Consider the following 21,561-nt stretch of genomic DNA (forward strand, 5'->3'; position numbering starts at 1 on the left):
AAAGAAAGAAAGAAAGAAAGAAAGAAAGAAAGAAAGAAAGAAAGAAAGAAAGAAAATAAACTCTAACAATTATATTTTAGCAATCTAATCTGGCCCTTAAACAGAAACTTAAAGAATGATCAGAAAAAGTAATGGATAAGCTGGTCATGGAAGGAAAACACACTCTAAATTTTGATATGCGAAGATAAGTGCTTTGCAAAACTCAGAAGTGTTTTTATAAATGTAACGACATAAGGTAGCAGGACAGAAAATTTATTTTACAGAGTAGGAAAATAAGGTTCAGAAAGTTTATGGGTCCTGTTCACAGGGGCTCATACCAAGTCGAGAGTCCTGATCCGTCCACTTTCATACACTACATCATACTTTGCCTATCCTAAACATATGACCTAATAAATATCAAAAAGAACTACAGAAAGTAAACAGCTTTGTTTTCACTGGCTAGCAAATACTGAACACTATGCTCTGCTTCAGGTAGTTATTCTCATGTTACCCTCAAAACACTGTAACAAAGATAATCTTATCGTCCCTATTTTACAGAAGACAAAACTATAGCTTACATGTTAAGATTTGCTCAAGGTTCCATAGTTAAGAAAAACTGTGATGAGAAAGCAGAAATTTCTATGCTTATCCTAAAAAAGCCCCCAAATCATGTGGCCCCTACAATGATCTATCCAAACTCATTTGAATAACTCCATAGCACAAGCTTTTAAAGCACAGCATCGCACTTACCTAAGCTGATGTTCCCTGAGATTTGATAGTATTTCCATTCCATGAAGATAAGAATAAATAGTATTTAAATCCTGGTGAACAGAAAAAAAAAAAATTAGATTATTTTTCAAATATATCTTTCAAGATATCTTAACACCCCACAATTGTGATTTTAAGCAACGATTTATGACAGAACCGTTAACTATAGGAAGACTAATAAAATCTGAATTAAAATAAATCTGAAAAGATAAGAGAAGAGTTACCTCTACTCATACAGGAACCTCCCTCCCCCTTCAGTAGGACAGACAGCCTGTACTCACACAATGCCAGAAATCAAAAACTCATTATTTCATAAGAAAGTCTATTTTATTTCTAAACAGATGTAACCCTTCTTGCTCAATGACATCCAACTATTCAAAAGGAACTATTGTATCATCTGAAGTATTATAATTATTATTTTCTCCAGATAATGCAGTTTCAGTATTGGCAGATTCCAGTTTTTGTTTTTTGTTTTTTTTTTTAAATTTTAGGCAGAGAGAAAGCAAGCAGGGGAGAGGGACAGAGGGAAAGAGAGAGAGAATCTCAAGCAGGCTCCATACTCAGTGCAGAGTCCGACACAGGGCCCGATTCCACAACCCTGGCATCAAGACCTGAGTCAAAATCAAGAGTCAAGCACTCAACTCACTGAGCCACCCAGGCGCCCCTGCAGGTTCCAAATCTTTAAAAGTACCCTGGCTGACCTCCTGTAGACATGACCCAGTTTGTCAACATTCTTACTAAATATGACTTTCTAAAAAAATCTCTTTCTGAAGAGGCTCAAAGTGATTATTAATCAACAAATAAACAAACAATAAATAGTCCAATGGGACAACCCTACTGCTCACTCTGTGAACAAGGAAGGGCACCTCTCTCTAGCCCTCAGATAACTAGCTATTGAAAGTCTGAGGATAGGGGCGCCTGGGTGGCGCAGTCGGTTAAGCGTCCGACTTCAGCCAGGTCACGATCTCGCGGTCCGTGAGTTCGAGCCCCGCGTCAGGCTCTGGGCTGATGGCTCAGAGCCTGGAGCTGTTTCCGATTCTGTGTCTCCCTCTCTCTCTGCCCCTCCCCCGTTCATGCTCTGTCTCTCTCTGTCCCAAAAATAAAATAAAAACGTGGAAAAAAAAATTAAAAAAAAAAAAAATCACCTTTAAAAAAAAAAAAAAAAAACAAAGTCTGAGGATAATATAGTATAACCTCAGCTAAGAAGAGAGACAGATTAAAGGGAGAATGTGGGAGCAGTCCAAAGTCCTGACAGAATGGTGTACTTTACCACTTATGCAGAATTTTGGTGCACATTGACTATAAACAACCTTAAATTTTCCTATATAAAACGTACCTCCTTATTTTCTCCTAAGAACAATGACTTTATACCAGGACAGACTGCTCCCAAACACAGACCTCAGACAACTTCTATTTTAATGGATTACTAAGAAAACATGGAGCCACTAAGTAAAACAGCAATAATCTTTGATTCCAAAAATTACAAGCAGCAATTAACCATGATGGAGTCAATGACCACACGTCTGTAAATCCTTGAGAAAATGGGAGTGAATTAGATTTTTATGTATAGATAAAGGATAAGTTCAAAGGAAAAACCCTAACAAATGAGGAAGGTCTATAAAATTCACGAAGACAGCAGACAGAGTAGTGATATGGTAAACTGTATTTCCAAAGATGGCTACAATGGTATTTCTTATCCTATAGGCTGTTTTGCAATAGGACCTTATCACTCCTTGCCCCCACCCCCCATCAAAAATTGTAATCTTACATGCCTTCCCCGTGGACCTGGTTGGTCCTGTGATTTGGTCTCATCAAAAGAAGTAAGGATGTGTAACTTCTAAGATTCAAGTGTCCTAAGACCACCAGTGTTGTGAGGAAGCCCACTAACCTCATGGATAAACAAAGGCCACATGGAAGAGCACCAAGGCATCAGATATGTAAGCAAGGTCTTGAAACAGTGTAGCTACTAAATGAATGCAACTAAGAGAAAGATCCCAGTTGGCAGTTCTGTGAAGCAAAAGAACCAACCTCCCAGCCAGAACCTTCTGAACTGAGGTAATAAATAGCATTCCAGCAAAAGTCTGGCCCATAGTGAACTCACTGAGCCTACAGACCCATCTAATAGTCTCTCTTCGCTATCTGTGTTTATGATTAAAATGCATGTACTTGTTAGAATAATCCCCACAATGGGTCCAGGACCTATGTGGTATAAGCAGTCACAGTGCAAAAAGCCAACAGGAAACCTCTGAAATTGCCCATTCTCCAGAACAAGATAGTAAATAAATGACAATATTGCTTCCAGAGAGGCAAAGGACAGCAAAGACTAGTGCCATCAGTAAAGACTTAGAGTATTTGGGGCGGGGGTCTATCTCATATTATCATCTTCACAAAAAAGATGTATATTTAAAAAATGACTGGATACTGCCAGAGACTTAACCAAATGCCAACCAATATTCTCAACATAACATAGTTGTTAGAACTTATTAAGCCTCGGGTATTGATTTGGTGACTATATTGTTTTCCATTTAAATTACAAAAACTTGGGGTGCCTGGGTGGTTCAGTCGGTTAAGCGTCTGACTTCAGCTCAGGTCATGATCTCATGGTTCGTGGGTTTGAGCCCCGTGTCGGGCTCTGTGCTGACAGCTCAGAGCCTGGAGCCTGCTTCAGATTCTGAGTCTCCCTCTCTCTCTGCCCCTCCCCGGCTCACACTCTCTTTCTCTCCCAAAAATAAATAAACATTAAAAAACAATAAATAAATAAATAAATAAATAAATAACAAAAAATCATCAGAAACACTTTGCATTCATGTGGGACAACATTAACTTACGGTTTTTCCTTAGGACTATTTTAACTCTCTAATTCTCTACCATAATACAGTCTGAAAACATCTAGACCTTCTGACCCATTACAGAGATGATATCTTGCTGAATGGACAGAATGAACAAGAGAATAACCATGAGGAGACTGGTACCCTGGAGTCTTTATAACATGTTAATACTCCAGAAAGTGAGCAATAAATTCTATGAGGAGGCAAAGGCCTACCACTTTTAGGTGTGCAGCGATCAGGGGCATTTCAGGACATCTACTGACCAACTGTTGGGACTTCAACTTTAGGTCAACATAGACTAAGGGGGAATTGGACTTATCTTCCACCGTAAAGAACTAAAGATCAAAATGAATATACGATATACATTTTTCATGAGGTAAGACATCAGGAAACAAAAGACTTTAACATCTGACAGAGGACAAACGAAATGATTCATATAATGATGATACCTTACCGTCTGCTGGTATCTTTATAGTTGTGGAGAAGGAGCTGGCAGTCTAGGGACAACAAAGTGGCTAGAGTTTGCAGAACACAAGACTGTTACACAGAAATAAATTATGTTCTGGAAACCTATACAAGGTGTCCTTTGCGTCTTAAGTTGAGTACTGATCATCCTGTCATGCTCTTAACGACTGAACCAGCCACATGCTCTGGTTTCTTGCATAGTTTTTGTACCAATTACCTCTGAGACAGGCTTGAGGTATTATTACTAGGCGTGGTGTGCTGAAGATCAATAAAAGCTGACAGAGAAAGTAGAAACAAACAAACTTGACAGAGACAGGCTAAAAGTCTCACAGATATTTCTTGGTAGTAAAAAATATAAATGCTAGATTCAAGGAGGAATTAATCTACAGTACTTGAAAGCTGCTCTACTGAGTCTGAAAGAGGTAAGTCATGACATTCCAGATCAGCAACACCAGAATGTGCCACCTGTTCTGTAACTAAAATAACATACTGCAGAAATTAACCAAGGCTATGAGAAGAACAAATATCAGCTCTGGATTAGGTAATAAAATAATGGGTTCCACTTGGGCAAAAAATGATGAGGCAGTAGTGATGACTCAGTATTTCGGAAAACAGATCAACCATACTCTCCAAGCCAGTTATGTGAATGAACGTGAGCAAACTGAGTGGGTGGTAACACAGCCATCATACAAGAAGGCAGCAATCTTTTTACACTCTTCAAACAATCCATACCTAACGCATTCATTGTAGGTACATTCTACTGGTTTTCAATATCATTTTTAAACGATATATTAATTCCTATTTGCAGCTCTGTATGAGGAATTAATGACCCTTTTATGTATACACTTAAAATTAAGAGGTCGCGCCTTTCTCAATTTTGTGCCAACCAGTGGGCTGCTCCTAGAATAATCCCACCTTTCAATTCCGCTGACGGCCATTCTACACATGCTTAGAAACCCAAACAAAACTTAGAAAACTCAAACTGGAAGGCTTTTTGTTTCTTCAACTCTACAAATAACAAATTTCTTATCTACGATATGCTTAATTTGTCACACACTACTTTCAATACAACATCAATTATCTAAAACACTCATTAACCAAGATATTTTACTCATTATCTTTGTTACTTGGAAAGCAAGTCCATCCCTGGAATTTTAACAATGATAAATCTCTCAGGGTGGATCCTAAGGACAGTACAGATTCAATTTCAAGATACATATGTTCTGCAGCTACAGGTCTATATAATAAAAACTTATGGTGAAGAATCCTCTACAAATCAATGTTAGGCTGAAGACAGTGTGGTTAAAAACCTGGGAACCTGGAGACAGCCTTGGATTCAAATTACGCCTCTATCAGTAATCACATAACCTTTATTATCTGTACAATAGGAATGATTAACTCTCTCTGAATATAAAATGTTACATGTGTAGCACAGAGATGATGACATGGTAAACAGTTAACAAATGTTAGTACTATGCATTTATATAAAGGTTTGGATCATAAATTTATAAAACAAACACTAAATTACAGTCAGCAGACTATTAAAGCTATTTTGAATGTTTCTGACAATAGTGTCAAGTTAACAAGACCATGCATTAAACATAGAACTCTATCTCACTGGTTTTCTCACCCACAAAGGTATAAATATATTCTACAAAACGGCAATAAAGAGCTACACACACTTACCACACCTTGAGCCCAGTCCCTGCTATCTAAACACCATTTTCTAACATAAGAACCAGGGTTCCTTGGGTAAGTGACTGATTTCAGTACTGGAGCAAGGAAAGTACAAGCCTCGAACATCTTTTTGTGCCAGAGAGTTAAGAAATTACTTACAGACCAATGGGGTCACGTCAAAAGGACATAGTAGCAGACTTTGGAAGGGCTCCCACTGGCTAAATGTGGGGTAATCTAATAATCAAAGGGAATAATGACAATATTAAAAACACAAAAATAATCCCTGAAATCAGAGTGATTGTTTTTTAAAGGGGGAGGCCAGGGGAAGGTGGGGAAAGTTCTACACAGAATGTCAGCTAATAACTGTGGGAGAAATATACAATTAGAAAATTATCACTTTGTAACAGCAAAGTAGTAGTTATTTAGGCAAAGATCATCAATGAATGCTAAAGTATTTGTCAAATACTGGCAAAAAACAATATATCCATACATTCTCAAAATATCACCTCAAAGATCACTTGTAACTTGCAGCACTGTGCCTTTACAACAAAGAAATACAGGTAATCCAAATTAGCATCTGCCATAATAGAAAGAACTGATAATGTGTCTTCTGATGTGACAATATTTGAAGAACATCATGGGGCACCTGGCTGGCTCAGTCAGAAGAGCATATGACTTAGTCTCAGGGTTGTGAGTTCAAGCCCCAATTTACTTTCAAATGGCTTAGCAAAATAAAATTTATGCTAGAGAGATGGAGGTAAGATAAATATGGCAAAATATCACTCTGAATGAAGAGTATGTAATAAAGGATACTAAAAATAGGGAAGATACTACTCTTCCCATGTTTCTATAGTTTTGAAATTCTCAAAAAACAAACATGGGGGTGGGCAACATACAACTATGTCCTGCTTATTCACAGGGTGACAGACATTTCTAGCTTTCCTTAAATTTCAGGTCTTATTTAATTATCTACATTCTTTTTTTTCATTATCTCTTCCTGTGCATCCCCAATCATCACCATATTTTGACCAGTGTCCATGACACACTGCTCCCAAGAATGTTCTCTGGAAAAGCTTATCTCATTCCACCAGTTTATTAGAATTTAGTCTTACTATATATTTGGGTATACATTTGCTATAGCAGACTGGTAATTTTATTTTTAGATTAAAATACATTATATAGCTAATTACTTGAACATTAAGTTTTATTAATAAAAACTTTAACATTAAAAAATTATAGCCTGAAATTTTAATTTTTAGACCTGAAAATCCCAAATGATATGCTTAAACATTAGAACTCCAATAATTAATCTCTGAAATGATAATGCGTCAAAAGATCAAGTATCTAATTACTTCTAAATTCAAACTTTAGGCTAAAATTCACTTTTTTGATCCCACTATATATTACACAATTATCCAAGATATGCTAATTCCAAGTTTCACATGCACTTTTCAATCCTTATCTCTACACACATTTGTTTTACAGAATTTGCTGACATATTCATCATTCATTCACTCCTCCTCCTAAACTCTTTTCCTCCCATCCCTTCTATCATTTGGTCTTCTGTGGGTTCTTGTCCTAATGGAAAACATTTAGTAACAATTACAAACACAGAATGTGAAATTAGAAATCCCAGATTTGAATCCTGACTCTGTAGTCTCCTAGCTGTGTGCCTTTAGACAAATTTTTCTGTGACTCCCATCTTCCCATATGTAAAATGTGGACAGCACGTTGTTTCAGAGTGGTTTTGGAAGGATTAAAGGTGTATAAAGGTGTCTGTTTGGTTTTTTTTTTTTTTAACAGTAACAGGCATCCAATAAGTACCCCAGCATATAAATCTTAGCCATTCTTATTGCTATTATTGCCTTTCTGCTCCAGAGGCTCCTGAGTCTCCATCACAGGCTTTACCTTCTTTTCCTATTCCGTTAAATGTTTATAAATGTTTCCATCACTGTGACATCCACCCTTTCTTCACTAGACTCTCTACCCTCCACATCCATAGTTATAACTACCATATATATACCAATGACGCCAATATTCGTATTTCTAGCCCAGAGCTCTCTAGTAAAACTTAGAAACTACACATTCTAGAACATAATGAGCCCTTTCACCTGGGAGATCCATCAGCATCTCAAGTGTAATAAATGCAAAGCTAAACTCATTGTTTATATTCCTGGCTGGGTCTTCTTCCTAGGATCCCTGATTTACATGATGCTCTCTTCTTTAGTCGCTCTGGCCAGAAATCTATCAATTCTATTTCATAAGTATCTCTGTTCACGATCCCACCTGGAGCAATTTTGAAATTTATTATTTCTCACTGGGTAACAGAAAACAGCTTTCTTGCATCTAAGTCTGACTGCCTGTAATCCATTCTTCATGGTCCTGCCAGAGTTAACTTTCTAAAAAGCATATAGAAACTCCTTAACAAAGAGAAAGCAGTTCTTCACCAGATCTGGACCCTGGCCATGCCTCCAGGCTCATCTGTGTTACTACTTGTGTGCCCAGGCAACTTGCACCTTTGTGTTAAGATCATCTTGTGGCCTTGACAAATGCAGTTCTCTGTTCAGGAAACACAAACTGTCCCTTCTTCATCTAACATTTACATATTCTCATCTATGCTCAAGGCAGCATTCCCTTTTCTAAGACAAGAATGACACCTGCCAACCCTTTACTTCTCCCTCCCAGAGTCCTCCTGTAAACTCCTGAGTGCCACCTTTTACAGCTATACAGTAGTTAACAGGGTATTTTAATTGTCTGTGTATTTGCCTATCTCCTCCCCTAATGAAAGAACTTTAATCTTTGACCCCTGGCATTTAAAAATAGTACTTAAAAAATATTTACCACACAAATATCCACTAGGCACTCCTCCTTAAAAATTATGTATTCAACTCTGCCTCAGTCATTTAAGGCAGGTATTAAGGCATAAATACTCCAAACTCCAGATGGTACCTGTTACACAACTCTTTTGTGTAAAAGAAAAAAAAAAAAATCTGTGATAAAGCCTTTTATTATTAGTTGAATGCTCTTAAAAAGCCAAAATTGGGGGAACCCGGGTGGCTGAGTCAGTTAACCATCCATCTTCAGCTCAGGCAATGATATCATAGTTTGTGAGTTCAAGCCCTGCATTGGGCTCTGTGCTGACAGCTCAGAGCCTGGAGCGTGCTTTGGATTCTGTCTCCCTATCTCTCTGCCCCTCCCCCGCTCACACTTTTTGTCTCTCATTCTCTCTCTCAAAAAAACAAACTTTAAAAAAAAAGCCAAAACTGAATACACTAGTACCTTTTGAAAACAAAAATATAAGTTATCAAACAGAATGGTGTAAAAAATCACCAATACAGACATCAAACACACCTGTTTTTATTCTACATAAAACTTGAGAATTCTGAACTTCCATTACATTGATATCCTCCACTGAACTGACACAGCACCTTAAAATACTGCATACATCACAGGCATGATAAAACAGTAACAATTTATTCAGGAAAATATTAGACATCTATGCAGATGATAAACAAAAGTTCAAAGCTTAAAATATGGCCTAAACTTCACTGTTCTGAGAAGTGGGGTGCTACTGAACTGAGGAAGTCACCAATGAATCATGTGACCTTGAGCAAGACATTTTACCTCTCAGAAGCTTAGTTCCTGGATCAGTATGCAACTCATTTAACTAGCTCTTGACCTCACCGGCTAAAGTATTTCTAAGAGTGCTATATATACATTCACAAATACTTGCTGGCAGTGATACTACTTTAGTTTTGTACTAAGTGTCCTGTCCAGTGAACCCCACTATCTCTGCCACATGACAAAGCCTAAAGCCCTCCAGATGCCAAAGCTTTAGTTTATGGCAAAGTAGTGGAGAGTGGAAAAACATGAAACAGGGGCTGCTCAGGCGTCCAGAATCTGTGGCTCGTTCACTTCTTATTTACAGCAATATCTCAGTTTAAATAGGCTGGTCCAAGGTTAAATCAAATAATGACTACAATGTTACAGAGCTCAGTCACTCCATCCCTTCCAAAGAACAGGACTTTGTCACACGGTCAAGCTCATCATGCCTGGATGCTCCTCCTTTCTGCAGAATTCTCTTGGGGAAGCTCCTCAGTCTCTCCGAAACAAAATCTTAGGGTGTCTCAACTCCTCATTGGCTACAGTTTTTTCTCTAGGTGGGAATGTACATGTAAAATGAGGTGCCCAGAAGAGATGTTGTCTAATAAAGGCCCCATCCAGGTCTCTATTCCTTTTCTATCCAGTTGAATTTACAAATGAAGGCCACAGGGCCCCAGAAGCATAAATAAATTCTTTTACTTCCAAAAAAACCCTCTGAATGTGCATCTGCTGTAGAAAAGCACAAAAGAATCTTTGTTCTGCCACCCTCAGGGATGTGCACAGTGACTCACTCAAAAATGACTCCAAGTACAATGGCGCACTTTTGCCAATTCAGGAAAAACCTCTACAAGTCTACATTTAAAGATCACTATTCTAAATTCTGAAATGGATAAATAACTACAAGAATACTAAATTTTATCTTCTTACATTCCTAGCTCCCTCTTTGGCTTTTCTAATAAAAATTTGTGTTTTGTTTGTTTTTTTAAGCCTTTTTCTGATTGTAAAAAGGCAAATTATATCAGCATCTAGCTAAGCATGAAATTTTTGCCCAGGAAAGTTTTACAGTCATCTGGTTGAAACTCTATGAGAAATTAAAACTGGTATTTATCTGTATTTCTCTGAAATTTCCTGCACATGTGTTTTTTGTTCGTGTGTGTGTGTGTGTTTTAAAACTAAACAAAAAAGGAGTTTCTATCTGTACTACTTATGAATTCCAAGGTAAAACAGTCTCTCATGGCAACTGTACTTTACTCATGTTTTAATTAGAGGATATTAATAGCAAATGTTTGCCATTTTGGCCAAACTTCATCAGTCTTTTAATCCCAGCACTTCAAATATTAGACCAAAAGAAACCACCACTAGAAGAATAGGGGAACAGTAAGTATTTTTCACATTCCTTTTTTTGTAAGTTTATTTACTTTGAGATAGAGCACACACAGGAGCAGGGGAGGGGAAGAGAGAGAGGAAGAAAGAATCCCAAGCAGGTTCTGTGCTGTTAGCACAAAGCCCAAGGCCAGCTCCATCTCACAAACTGTGAGATCATGACCTGGGCCGAAAGCAAGAGTCAAATGCTTAACCAACTGAGCCACCCAGGTGCCTCACATTGCTTTTCTTTTTAAAGTCATTTAAAAAATATCTGGAAACCTACTATGTACCAAGTATTGCATACTAGGCACTGGAACATAAAGATATCTTATTTTCAAGGAGCTTACAGACCAGCCAGAGAGACAAACATGCAAGTAATCATAACAAAGTAATTACTGTGGTGGAGGAAGGTGTCAAATATCCTGGGAACACTGAGGAGTGGAAAAGTGAGCAAACTGAATTTGCCAAGCCATCAGATGGCTTTCCACTAAGGAAATGGCAAGCTAGTACGTATGGCTACCATTTATTGAATGCTGATCACAGGCACGTTGCTAAATACTTTACATATGTTATCTCATTTAGTCCACACAAAAACCCCAAAATGATATTCAGTCTTAAAAAAGTTAGGTAACTTGCCCAGGGTCACTCAAAGTCTCAGTGCTGGAACCCACACTTGACATAAGGCTTGTCCAAATCCAAAATTCCAGAGCTATAAATACTGCACCATACTTTCCCCTCTTGTGTAAAGCAAAGAGACAGGAGAATGTGACACAATGAACAATGCTTCTCACTGCTATCTATATATCACAACTACTTAAGAAGCTCTCTGTAAGTACTAATGCTTAACACTCCATTCCACAAGGTTCTAATTCAAGAAAAAAAGGGTGGGCATACGCATTCAAAAAAAATTACCTAAATTGAGAAATATACATAGCCTAAGTTGAGAAGTACAGTGTTAAGATATTTGTAAGTAGTTAAAAGGCCTATGTTTGGGGAGGGGGATGGTAAGGCTAGAGTGCCAGGTAAAAGATCATGGAGGACTTTATCTGTTTATACATATCACAAATGGTACTTGCTGCCTTCACTTTCTTGGGACTTATTTCCAGGATCCTTATTCATCAATCCAGTGAAATCATTCTGATAGACAAAATCCAAAGAATTTATCAGTCCTCACTTTTCTTGAACTCTCTACAGTATCTGACATTACTGATAAGGCTTTGATTTCTGTCTGTTTAACGCCCTCCTGTAGCAGCACTCTTCTGTTCTCCTCCTACCTCTTTAAGAACTTCTTTTCACTCTTTTGCAGTTTTCTTTTCCTTGTCCCATCCCTTTAACAGGAGAGCACCCAAAGGGGCTGTCCTACTCTCATTCTGCTTTTCACCCTGGTCATTCCCACCAATCTTATGACTTCACCTATAATCAACATGCTGTAGACTCTCATATCAACTCAGATCCACAGCCTGGTTTGATCTTAAGCTCAAAATTCTTAATGAGCATCCCTATTCTGTATCCCTTGCACAGAGTCTCAAACCCCTTCCAAAATTGAATCTCCTCCTACCCTAATTCTTCCCCTTAATGATGCACTCTTTTTTTAAATTTTTTTAAAATGTTTACTTATTTTTTTTTTAATTTTTTTTTTTGAACGTTTATTTATTTTTGGGACAGAGAGAGACAGAGCATGAACGGGGGAGGGGCAGAGAGAGAGGGAGACACAGAATCGGAAACAGGCTCCAGGCTCCGAGCCGTCAGCCCAGAGCCCGACGCGGGGCTCGAACTCACGGACCGCGAGATCGTGACCTGGCTGAAGTCGGACGCTTAACCGACTGCGCCACCCAGGCGCCCCATTAAAATGTTTACTTATTTTTGAGACAGAGCGTGAGCAGGGGAGGGGCAGAGAGAGAGGGAGACACAGAATCCGAAGAAGGCTCCAGGCTGTGAGCTGTGACCACAGAGCTCAATGTGGGACTTGAATTTACAAGTGTGAGATCATGACCTGAGCCAAAGTCGGACACACACCTGACTGAGCCACCCAAGTGCCCCAATAATGCACTCTTAAACATGCAGTTACCCAAATCAAGAATCTAGAAATGATCTAAACTTCTGCTTTGCTCTTGCACCCAGCCAAAACCTGTTCCCAACAAGCAGAAGACAGGAAGGTTTTGCCAGACTTAACCTGGTGCTATTAGAAAGGCTTGAGAGGAACCTAAGGGCAGGGTATATTTTGGCCTTCAAATGCAACTTCTGGGGCTGAGAAACACCTGTCTCAAAAGTAGGTCTGAACAGTGTGAGGCAGACAATTCAAAAGGGTAGCCAAAAGATGAGTTAAGATACAAAGGAGAGACAGGTGTAGATCAAAGAAATCACCAAGAGAGGAGGTACAAAGTTCAGTCCAGAGATAAAACACAAAAATACAAGGTAGCTTCATAGTCCTCTTGGTTGCTGGAAAACAGGCAGAACAAATTTATGGTAAAAGATGTGACAACTTGGGGCGCCTGGGTGGCGCAGTCGGTTAAGCGTCCGACTTCAGCCAGGTCACGATCTCGCGGTCAGGGAGTTCGAGCCCCGCGTCGGGCTCTGGGCTGATGGCCCGGAGCCTGGAGCCTGTTTCCGATTCTGTGTCTCCCTCTCTCTCTGCCCCTCCCCCGTTCATGCTATGTCTCTCTCTGTCCCAAAAATAAATAAAAAACGTTGAAAAAAAAAAAAAAAGATGTGACAACAGTGCTTTCCTCTTGGAAAGGGCATTGATTGGAAGGGGCAAAGGGGCAGTTTCTGAAGTGGTGGTAATATTCTATACTTTGATTTCAGTGATACCTAAATATATATGTAAAAATTAAGCTGGCAATATACTTACAGTATATGGACTTTACCGTACGTGTATTATAGTCAATTTCAAACTTCGAAAAAAAAAAAAAAAAAGCCAGTTAACGCTTTGGGCCAATTCTACCTCCTCACTATCTCATTATCCCATATGCTACTACCTTATCTCACACTTGAACTACTTCATTTGTTTCCTATAACCAGGACCCGAGCTCCTGGTTTCCCTGTTATCCTGGTAAAATCATTGAAGGTCTTATCTTTCATTCAGAAAAGTAGGCTGTTTTGGACAAAATGTTGCATGTTCACCCTACCTATAAGCCTTCCTGCCTTTGTTATAGCACCGTACTTCCTCCCCAATACATCTTCTACAATGCCCAGAGTAATCTTTGTAAAGCTTATCTACAGGCTCTAAACCCTCCAATGTTTCTCCTTTATTCATAAAATCAAGTTCAAATCCCTAAAATGATCCAACCCAGCTAGTATATCCAGCTTCAACATTTAACATCCAGCACCATGTACCAAACCCCACAACCAATATGTGATGTTTTGCAACCTTTATTATCACATCCTTTCCAAAGTACATTTTTAGGCATTTTTCCTAAATGGTGCCCCCACTCCAAATCAAATATTAAGGAATGAAATTCTGTCAGGGAGAGCTTAGTTTTAGAAGGCTACAAGCCACAGTAAGATTTTTTTCACTATGCCCCTAAGAAATAATTTTTGTCCCTTTGGTGATGGTATCACCCCAATGAGGAATGCATGCTAACAGAGAGGGTTCTTATTCTACCCATATACTTTGCCTTTGCTGTTGTTCCTCTCTGCCTGGAAAGACCTCCCTTCTGGATATCATACAGACAGCTATTCACAGTGTTTAAGATTCAATTAACTGCTCCTCAAAGCTTTTCCTCTCCCACTTGCAATCCAAAGTATCCTATCCATACCTTTGTCACTAATAACCTTAACATTTTACTGATGTTTTCGTGACTGTCTCTTAAGTCACTGAAAAACAGGGACTATATCCAATTTCTTTCTACAACCTTGGCTTTTAGTATTGTGTCTGACATATTTACTAAAGGAAAGGATAAATTAGTTATTACCTAGTTGATATAACCACACAACTCAGCTTATCTCAGACAGTCCCTCTTTAACCTGTTATTGACATAAACATTAATAATGCCTTAAAATAATGTGGATAACTTATATTGCTAATTTACCTAAGCATGGTAATTCTAAGCAAGACTGAAACATGATTAGATGTAAGTATTAAAAAGAATATCGTACAGTCACCTGGGTGGCTCAGTCAGTTGAGCATCCTACTATTGATTTCAACCTAGGTCATGGTCTCGTGGGTCGTGGGATGGAGCTTCAATGGTGACAGAGCAGACAGAGCCTGCTTGGGATTCTCTTTCCCTCTCCCTCTGCCCCTCCCCTGCTCATGGATATGCTCTCTCTCTAAAAATAAACACTTAAAAAAAAAAAGAACTCTATAGCAGTGATATAATAAAAAAATGACTCAAAATACTCAGAGGTAAAATTAAATGAGTGCCTGAACTAGGATAACAGAGCAGGGGAAAAGAAGGTAGATATTCAGGACATAAAATTAACAAGGTTTAAAGGCCAGTTGGATACAGAGAAGATTAGCAGGGGGAATCAAGAGTGAAAATATGAATTTCTACACTGAGCAAATGGAGCAGTCACCAACAGAATATTAAAAAGGAATGATGAGTTTTCAATTTAGGACTAGTGACTGAAGAACCTGGAGGACAATTTAGTAGTTAGATATATGGATCCGAAGCACATAAAAGGTGGTTAAGATGGACCAGGTATCAGCATTCACTGATAAAGCCAAGCTACTGAATGGCTTCCCAGGAAGTACAAAATCAGCAGTTCTAATTGACAGAAACTATTATCTATTTAACATGAAGACCACACAAAATTCTAAATTTTGTTTTAACACATTTATCCATTATTTAGTACATGCAAAGCATGATATTAAACACTAACAAAAAGAAACCCTAAGAGAGTTAAGGAACTAACTTTGAGGTAAAATGAAAGGTTACAGACAAAGAATGATGCTGGATACAGACTGAGCTGAGGAAAAGCCAAATTCAAGGCTTTAATTTTGACTGTAGTATCTTTAACTTTGGTGTAAAGACTCAAAATGAGTACCTTAACAGCTTTCATTGATTTAGAGCACTAAGCTTTGCAGAGTACTTAAGTCTAAAATTTACCATTAAAAAAAAAAAAAAAAAATCTCTGTGATGTGGAAATCAGAGAACTAGCTAAGGAAAGACAATGTGCTGTGAAGCTGGAACTACAAAGTAGGAGAAATAGCTAGAAAAGTAAAAGTTAGAACTCATTCTAAGTGGTATACTTTTAAAACACATTTCCACATTCAATGTCTGGGTCACTAAGATTCAGATGATAGTTTCATGTAAGGACAACAGATGATGGTTCAAAATAAAGGGAATACTAGTTCTGTCCCAGAAACACACAGTAGACTTCTTTACTCATTAACTACACAATGAAACAACTGACTACAAGATTATAAGGCAGTCATTCTTATCTATTTGTGTATTTTTTCATAACACTTTGTACCCACTAGGGATTCACAAAAATAACCTGTATGAATTTCATACCCTTCTATTATACACTTCATTGGTTTGGCTTTTCTTCTCCTGCACTGTTTGCTGCCACTCATCATCTTTTGCTGGTTTCTGCTCTTCTCCGCTGATCTCGTAGTACTCAAGTGTGCCATGGGACTGTCTTTGGTCCTCTTCTATTCTCTGTGTACACTCACAGCCTTGGTAATTTCATCTAGTCTCATGACTTTAATTAATATCTGAAGCTAATGACTATAAAATTTCTATCTGCAGCCCAGCCCTCTCTAGAGAAAAACAAATTTGTATATGCAACTCCTTAATCAACATTTCTAATAGACATTTCAAACTTGAAATGTTCAAAACTAAATTCCTGATCTTCCCTCCCTAAACCTACTCCTGCAGCTTCTCCCCACCCCACCTTGATGGTAACTCCAACACTCCATTTTTCAGGCTGAAGACCTTGAAATCTTGTTCGATTCTACTTTTCCTCAAAGCACAAAGCTAATTCATTAGCAAATCCTACTGGCTAAACCTTCAGAGTTATTTCCATAATTGATTACTTCTTATCACCTGTATTACTATCACTTAGTCTGAGTTACAATCAGCTCTTCCTGACTTTAACATGATAGTTTCTCATTGATGTGCCTGCTTCTTTGTACCCTTGCTCTCATATAGTCTATTCTCAACACAGCAAGCAACCCTCGGACGGGTGCTCTTTAAAAAATTAGGTAGGATAATATCACTGCTTTGGAATCCTCCGGAAGCCCCCTCTATCACACAAAATAGAAGTTAAGATATTTCCAATGATTTACAAAGTCCTTAATGATATACTCCCTCCTACACCACATTTTTTTTTCATGTTTATTTATTATTGAGAGACAGAGAGAGACAGAGCGTGAGCAGGGTAGGGACAGATAGAGGAAGACACAGAATCTGAAGCAGGCTCCAGGCTCTGAGCTGTCAGCACAGAGCCCAACGCAGGGCTTGAACTCACAAGGTGTGAAATCATGATGTGAGCCAAAGTTGGATGCCCAACCGACTGAGCCACCCAGGTGCCCCTACACCAACTGCCTCCATGACTTCATCTCTTAGAATTCTCACCCTTGTTAACTCTCCTCCAGCTACTAAGAGCTCCTTGCTGTTCCTTGAATGCACCAGACATACTCTCCTCTTGGGAGCGCAATCAGTATCCCTTCTACTTAGAAAGCTCTTTCCTCATATATCTCCAGAGCTAATTCCATCACATGTATCAAGCCTTAAATGAAAATTCGTCTTCTCAAAAATTGTAACACTGACATCTTATTTAAACTGCAACTCAGCCCTTGCCCCTTGCTTCCAACCCCTTCAATCTTTTTTAAATTAGCAACTACCACAGAATAAAATTTTAAGAATCCATTAAAAGAATAAAGATTTCCTGAGAAGAGAAACGAATCTGTGAGAATTTCAAGTTACCACAAATAAATCATCACTTAGATTCAGGTTTACCACTTCTGTACTCAATTTTGTACTGCAAACAAATTCTATACTCACTCAAAAGCAATGCCAATGAATCAAGCAAGTTTTGCTGCTAGATATCTGGACTCTAGACTGTATCGCCAGCAGTTGGTCAGCATTCCCTTAAAGCAATGCTGCTGCTGTTCCAGTAAAACAAGATAAAGTACTTAATGGGGCACACATTGCTCAACATAATTTTGTGAATAGTTCAGAAAATTTCCTAAGACTCAAAAATGGGCCATTTCAAACTAGTAAATTCTGCTATTAAAGAGAAGTAGAGACACCTGGGTGGCTCAGTTGGTTCAGCGTCTGACTTCGGCTCAGGTCATGATCTCATGGTTCCTGAGTCTGAACCTTGCATAGGGCTCTCTGCTGTCAGTACATCACCTGCTTAGGATCTTCTGTCCTCCCCCCCCCCCCCCACTTTCTCTCTCCCTCTCAAAATAAATAAAAACTTAAGAAAAAAAGGGAAGTGTGATATTCCCAGTAAGTGTGAATTTATCATAAATTGTATTTAGAAGCAGAGCAGGGGAGGGTGGGGAGGCCTGGGTGGCTCAGTAGGTTGGGTGTCCGACTTTGGCTCAGATCATGATCTCACGGTTGGTGGGTTCGAGCCCTGCATTGGGCTCTGTGCTGACAGCTCAGAGCCTGGAGCCTGCTTGGGATTCTGTGTCTCTCTCTCTCTGCCCCTCCCCCACTCACGCTCTGTCTCCGTCTCTCAAAAATACGTAAATGTGAAAACATTAAAAAAAAAAAAAAAGCAGAGGGGAGCAGAGGGGTGCCTAGGTGGTTCAGTCAGTTAAGTGTCAGACTCCTGATTTCAGCTCAAGTCATGATCTTATAGTGAGTTGGAGCCTCATGCTGTCAGCACAGAGACTGCTTGGAATTCTCTCTCTCCCTCTTTCCCTCCGCCCCTTCCCCACTTGTGCTTTCCTGCTCTCAAAATAAATTAATTAAATTAAAAAATTAATAAATACAAATAGCAAAAATAAAGGAAGAAAGAATTTTTAAAAAATTTTAAAAGAAAAAAAAACCTACATTATGCATTGGAAGCCTTATGTAATAGTTTCTAATTGTATAAAAACTATAGCAAATTCACCTGTGAAGGTGAACACTTTCAATTAGCTCACAACGACTTCAAGAATCATCACAGGGAAACTAAAACACATGGGATTACAAATGTAGGTCTCAAAACGAGAACTCTGGAAAGTGGCAGAATATGCCTTGTTTCCATTCAAAGATCAGGACCCCCCCCCCCACCAAAACAAAGTTTGACTTACCACAACTACAGTTACAGCTTGACTAATGCCATGTCCCAAAAGGTCAGCCCAAAGTTACTGAAACCCACTAGGCAAAGCACTATAAATCTGATAAAACCTACAAAGTGACTTAGTAAGAATCAAAGCAATTAATTTCATTTATTGCAACTATATACAAGACAATCCACCCATCTGGTCACGCTGTTGCCAGTTTTTGCTTTTCGCTTTAGGAAACATACCATTTATTACAGAAACTTCTCCAAAGCAAGGAAAACCTCCCCCCCCCCCCCCCAAAATTTAAGACTCTATAAGGTTGTGCAAAATTAAAAGGTTTCAGATACCAGTCTGAAAATCAGCCTTCAGGTCTGATGATGAAAATCATTTAAGCGTATGCCACTGATGCTAACCCAATATACCAAATTCTGGATCCAAGCACAAAATACTGTAAAATTTCCCGCTGACAGTTTGGGAAAGTACCACAAGAACAGATCTTTAAATATGCATCATCCACTCCCAGAATTCATCATCTGACTGGATGCAGTTTTAAAGTGCTTTTGAAAACTTTCTTTTCTAGGCAATAAGTTACTTCTTAGCAACATGACTATTCACTTATAATGTCTACTTCGTTTTTCAAAGTCTATCTACCTAAGAGTACGCTCCCTCCAAGACGCACGTTTTGCCCTGACAAAATACAACTTTGTAATGGTGTCTTCTTATCGAAAACACCAGGAAGTCACCGGCAAAGACGGGTGTACGAGGAAGGCGGCATCGCGAGCAAGAAAGGCGGTCATCACCTTGGCGAGAAGGGCCTGGGTGAGGGCGGGGGGACGCAGAGAACAGATACACTGGCAGCAGGTGCGAGGATCTGGCAAGGGGACAGTCGCCGCAGGTTTCGGACCGACAAGGGGATGTTGTCCATTGGACAACTAGAGTCCGCCAACCTTACCTCGGTGGTCCGCTCGGGAGGCTTCTTCTTCAGCGCCTGCCTAGCGCCGGGGTCCACGGGCGAGTTCATGGCCGCTGCCCCGGCCCCCGTGCTCCCCGCCTGGCCTTAGCAGCCCACGAGACAGCACATTCACCTTAGGTAGGGGGTCTACACCTTCCAACCCCGAGGTAGAGAACTCCGGACGGCCCCGGGGTCAGCGCTCAAGCAAACAAGCCTTCGCAACGCCCGCCCAGGGCCTCAGCCCACGCGCGACTGGCCAGAGGGAAGCCCACACGGGGGCGGAAGGGGGGATATTGCGCATGCGCAAGACGGGCGAGCACGCAAACGGGCGCCCAAGGGCGTGTCTCCGGGGTGACGTAAAAACTGGGGTGGTGCATTAGGACTCTTCCGGCTCTTCGTGAGATTTGAAGAAGCGTCGCGAGATCTCACCTAAACCGGCCACAGGATCCGCCTCGGATTTGCGGTTTCGGCCGTTTCAACTTCCGGATCAAGGGCCGGAAATGCGTTATGACGGACTAAAGAGAAGTTTCCTGTTGGGGCAGAACGGTGGGGTAAGCGTTCTAGGTAGGGGGTTCAATTTGTGCCCAAATCCGGAAGCTCAGGGCGTGGCCAGGCCCGGGCCAAACTTCAGTTCTGCAACTCCGACGCCCCTCCCTCGGACAAAGTGCAGACTTCGCTACCGTTCAGCGAGCAAGGAAGTTCATTCCCTCTCTTTACATTTGTTGAAATAAAACGAATCTCCTGTGGAAGGAACCCTCCAGGAAGTACTTGCTTGCGCTGTCTTTTACGGACGTACTGAGATCGGGACAGAGAAATCAAAAGCCTCGCGGCCTTGAGCCTCAGAGATTGGCAGGCGCTGATGGCGCGGCCCGCTCAAAGTTAATGTAGGTTCGAGAAGTCGAGTCTGTACTGTATTCACATAACGAGTGCCCAGGGCAGCCCTCCCTCAACTCAGCCTTTTCCTCAGGCGGGTAGGGTTTAGGGTCGTCAGGACTTGAAGTCCCCAATTTCGCACTAAATTTTACATGCTAGCCTGTTCCCCAACAGTGCGAATACAACACATTTCCATTTGAAAAACAGACCAAACTTCATAATAGCCAGGCACCCGCAGGTGATGTTTTCACTGTGAGACGACTGATACAATTCCAGAATCCATCGTTCCAGGACAGTATTTTTCATGGCTGTCTTTAGCGCACAGATGGGCCGCACTGGTCTCAAAATGCGTCACTTTGTAGCCACCATAGGCATAATCCTTTTTACTGAATTTGAAGCCTTTTGAGGTCTATACCACATCTACGTACATCTTCGTATTTCTCACAGCAATTAGCACAGTTCACTAACTCGAAGTGATTTAGGATTATGTTATTCACTCTTTTAATGACGTAGTAAGAATTAAAATTATATTTTAGAACAACAGAAAGTAAAGAATTCAGGCTGCAACATCCACCTTATCTGGGACCTGGTAATGATGGCTGTTAATAATAGTTTTGTTTTCCGTTGGTCGTTGGGCTTGCCCAAACTTGAAGTTTACAACATAATATTAGCACATTTCTTTTTTGGGTATAGGTCAAAAACCTTACCAGGGAAGTTGTGGCTCAGCCATTCTGGAGATAAATTGTGGAGAGATCACAAGGAATTGCAATGACCCTTTTTCGACATTTTTTGTGCGTATAAACCACCTCTGAAAGTCTGCCTAGGATCATAAAGGTTTAGCCCTTCCATTCTTCAAGGATCAGTTTTTAGGGCCACTTAAGTAT

At 39.9% G+C, this 21,561-nt stretch overlaps 1 protein-coding gene across 12 annotated transcripts in view; it reads right to left on the reverse strand.

Annotated features, from left to right (window-relative positions):
* RAPGEF6 (Rap guanine nucleotide exchange factor 6) overlaps nucleotides 1–20,100 on the reverse strand; it is a 192,273-nt gene extending 172,173 nt beyond the window's left edge. For 11 of the 12 annotated variants that reach the window (XM_040444399.1, XM_040444398.1, XM_040444402.1 and 8 more), the window contains exons 1-2: nucleotides 19,805–20,096; nucleotides 730–800 (exon numbers count right to left, since the gene is read on the reverse strand). In XM_040444399.1, coding sequence (XP_040300333.1) covers nucleotides 730–800; nucleotides 19,805–19,873 — 140 coding nt within the window. In that variant the 5' untranslated portion in view covers nucleotides 19,874–20,096. Of the gene's footprint in view, nucleotides 1–729; nucleotides 801–19,804 lie in introns of all 12 variants that reach the window. The other variant, XM_040444404.1, reaches the window with a different exon arrangement.
* Between the last annotated feature and the right edge of the window lie 1,461 nt (nucleotides 20,101–21,561).

The sequence above is a fragment of the Herpailurus yagouaroundi genome, unplaced genomic scaffold (assembly GCF_014898765.1).
Source record: "Herpailurus yagouaroundi ecotype Mexico unplaced genomic scaffold, PumYag 192, whole genome shotgun sequence".
Taxonomy (NCBI): domain Eukaryota; kingdom Metazoa; phylum Chordata; class Mammalia; order Carnivora; family Felidae; genus Herpailurus; species Herpailurus yagouaroundi.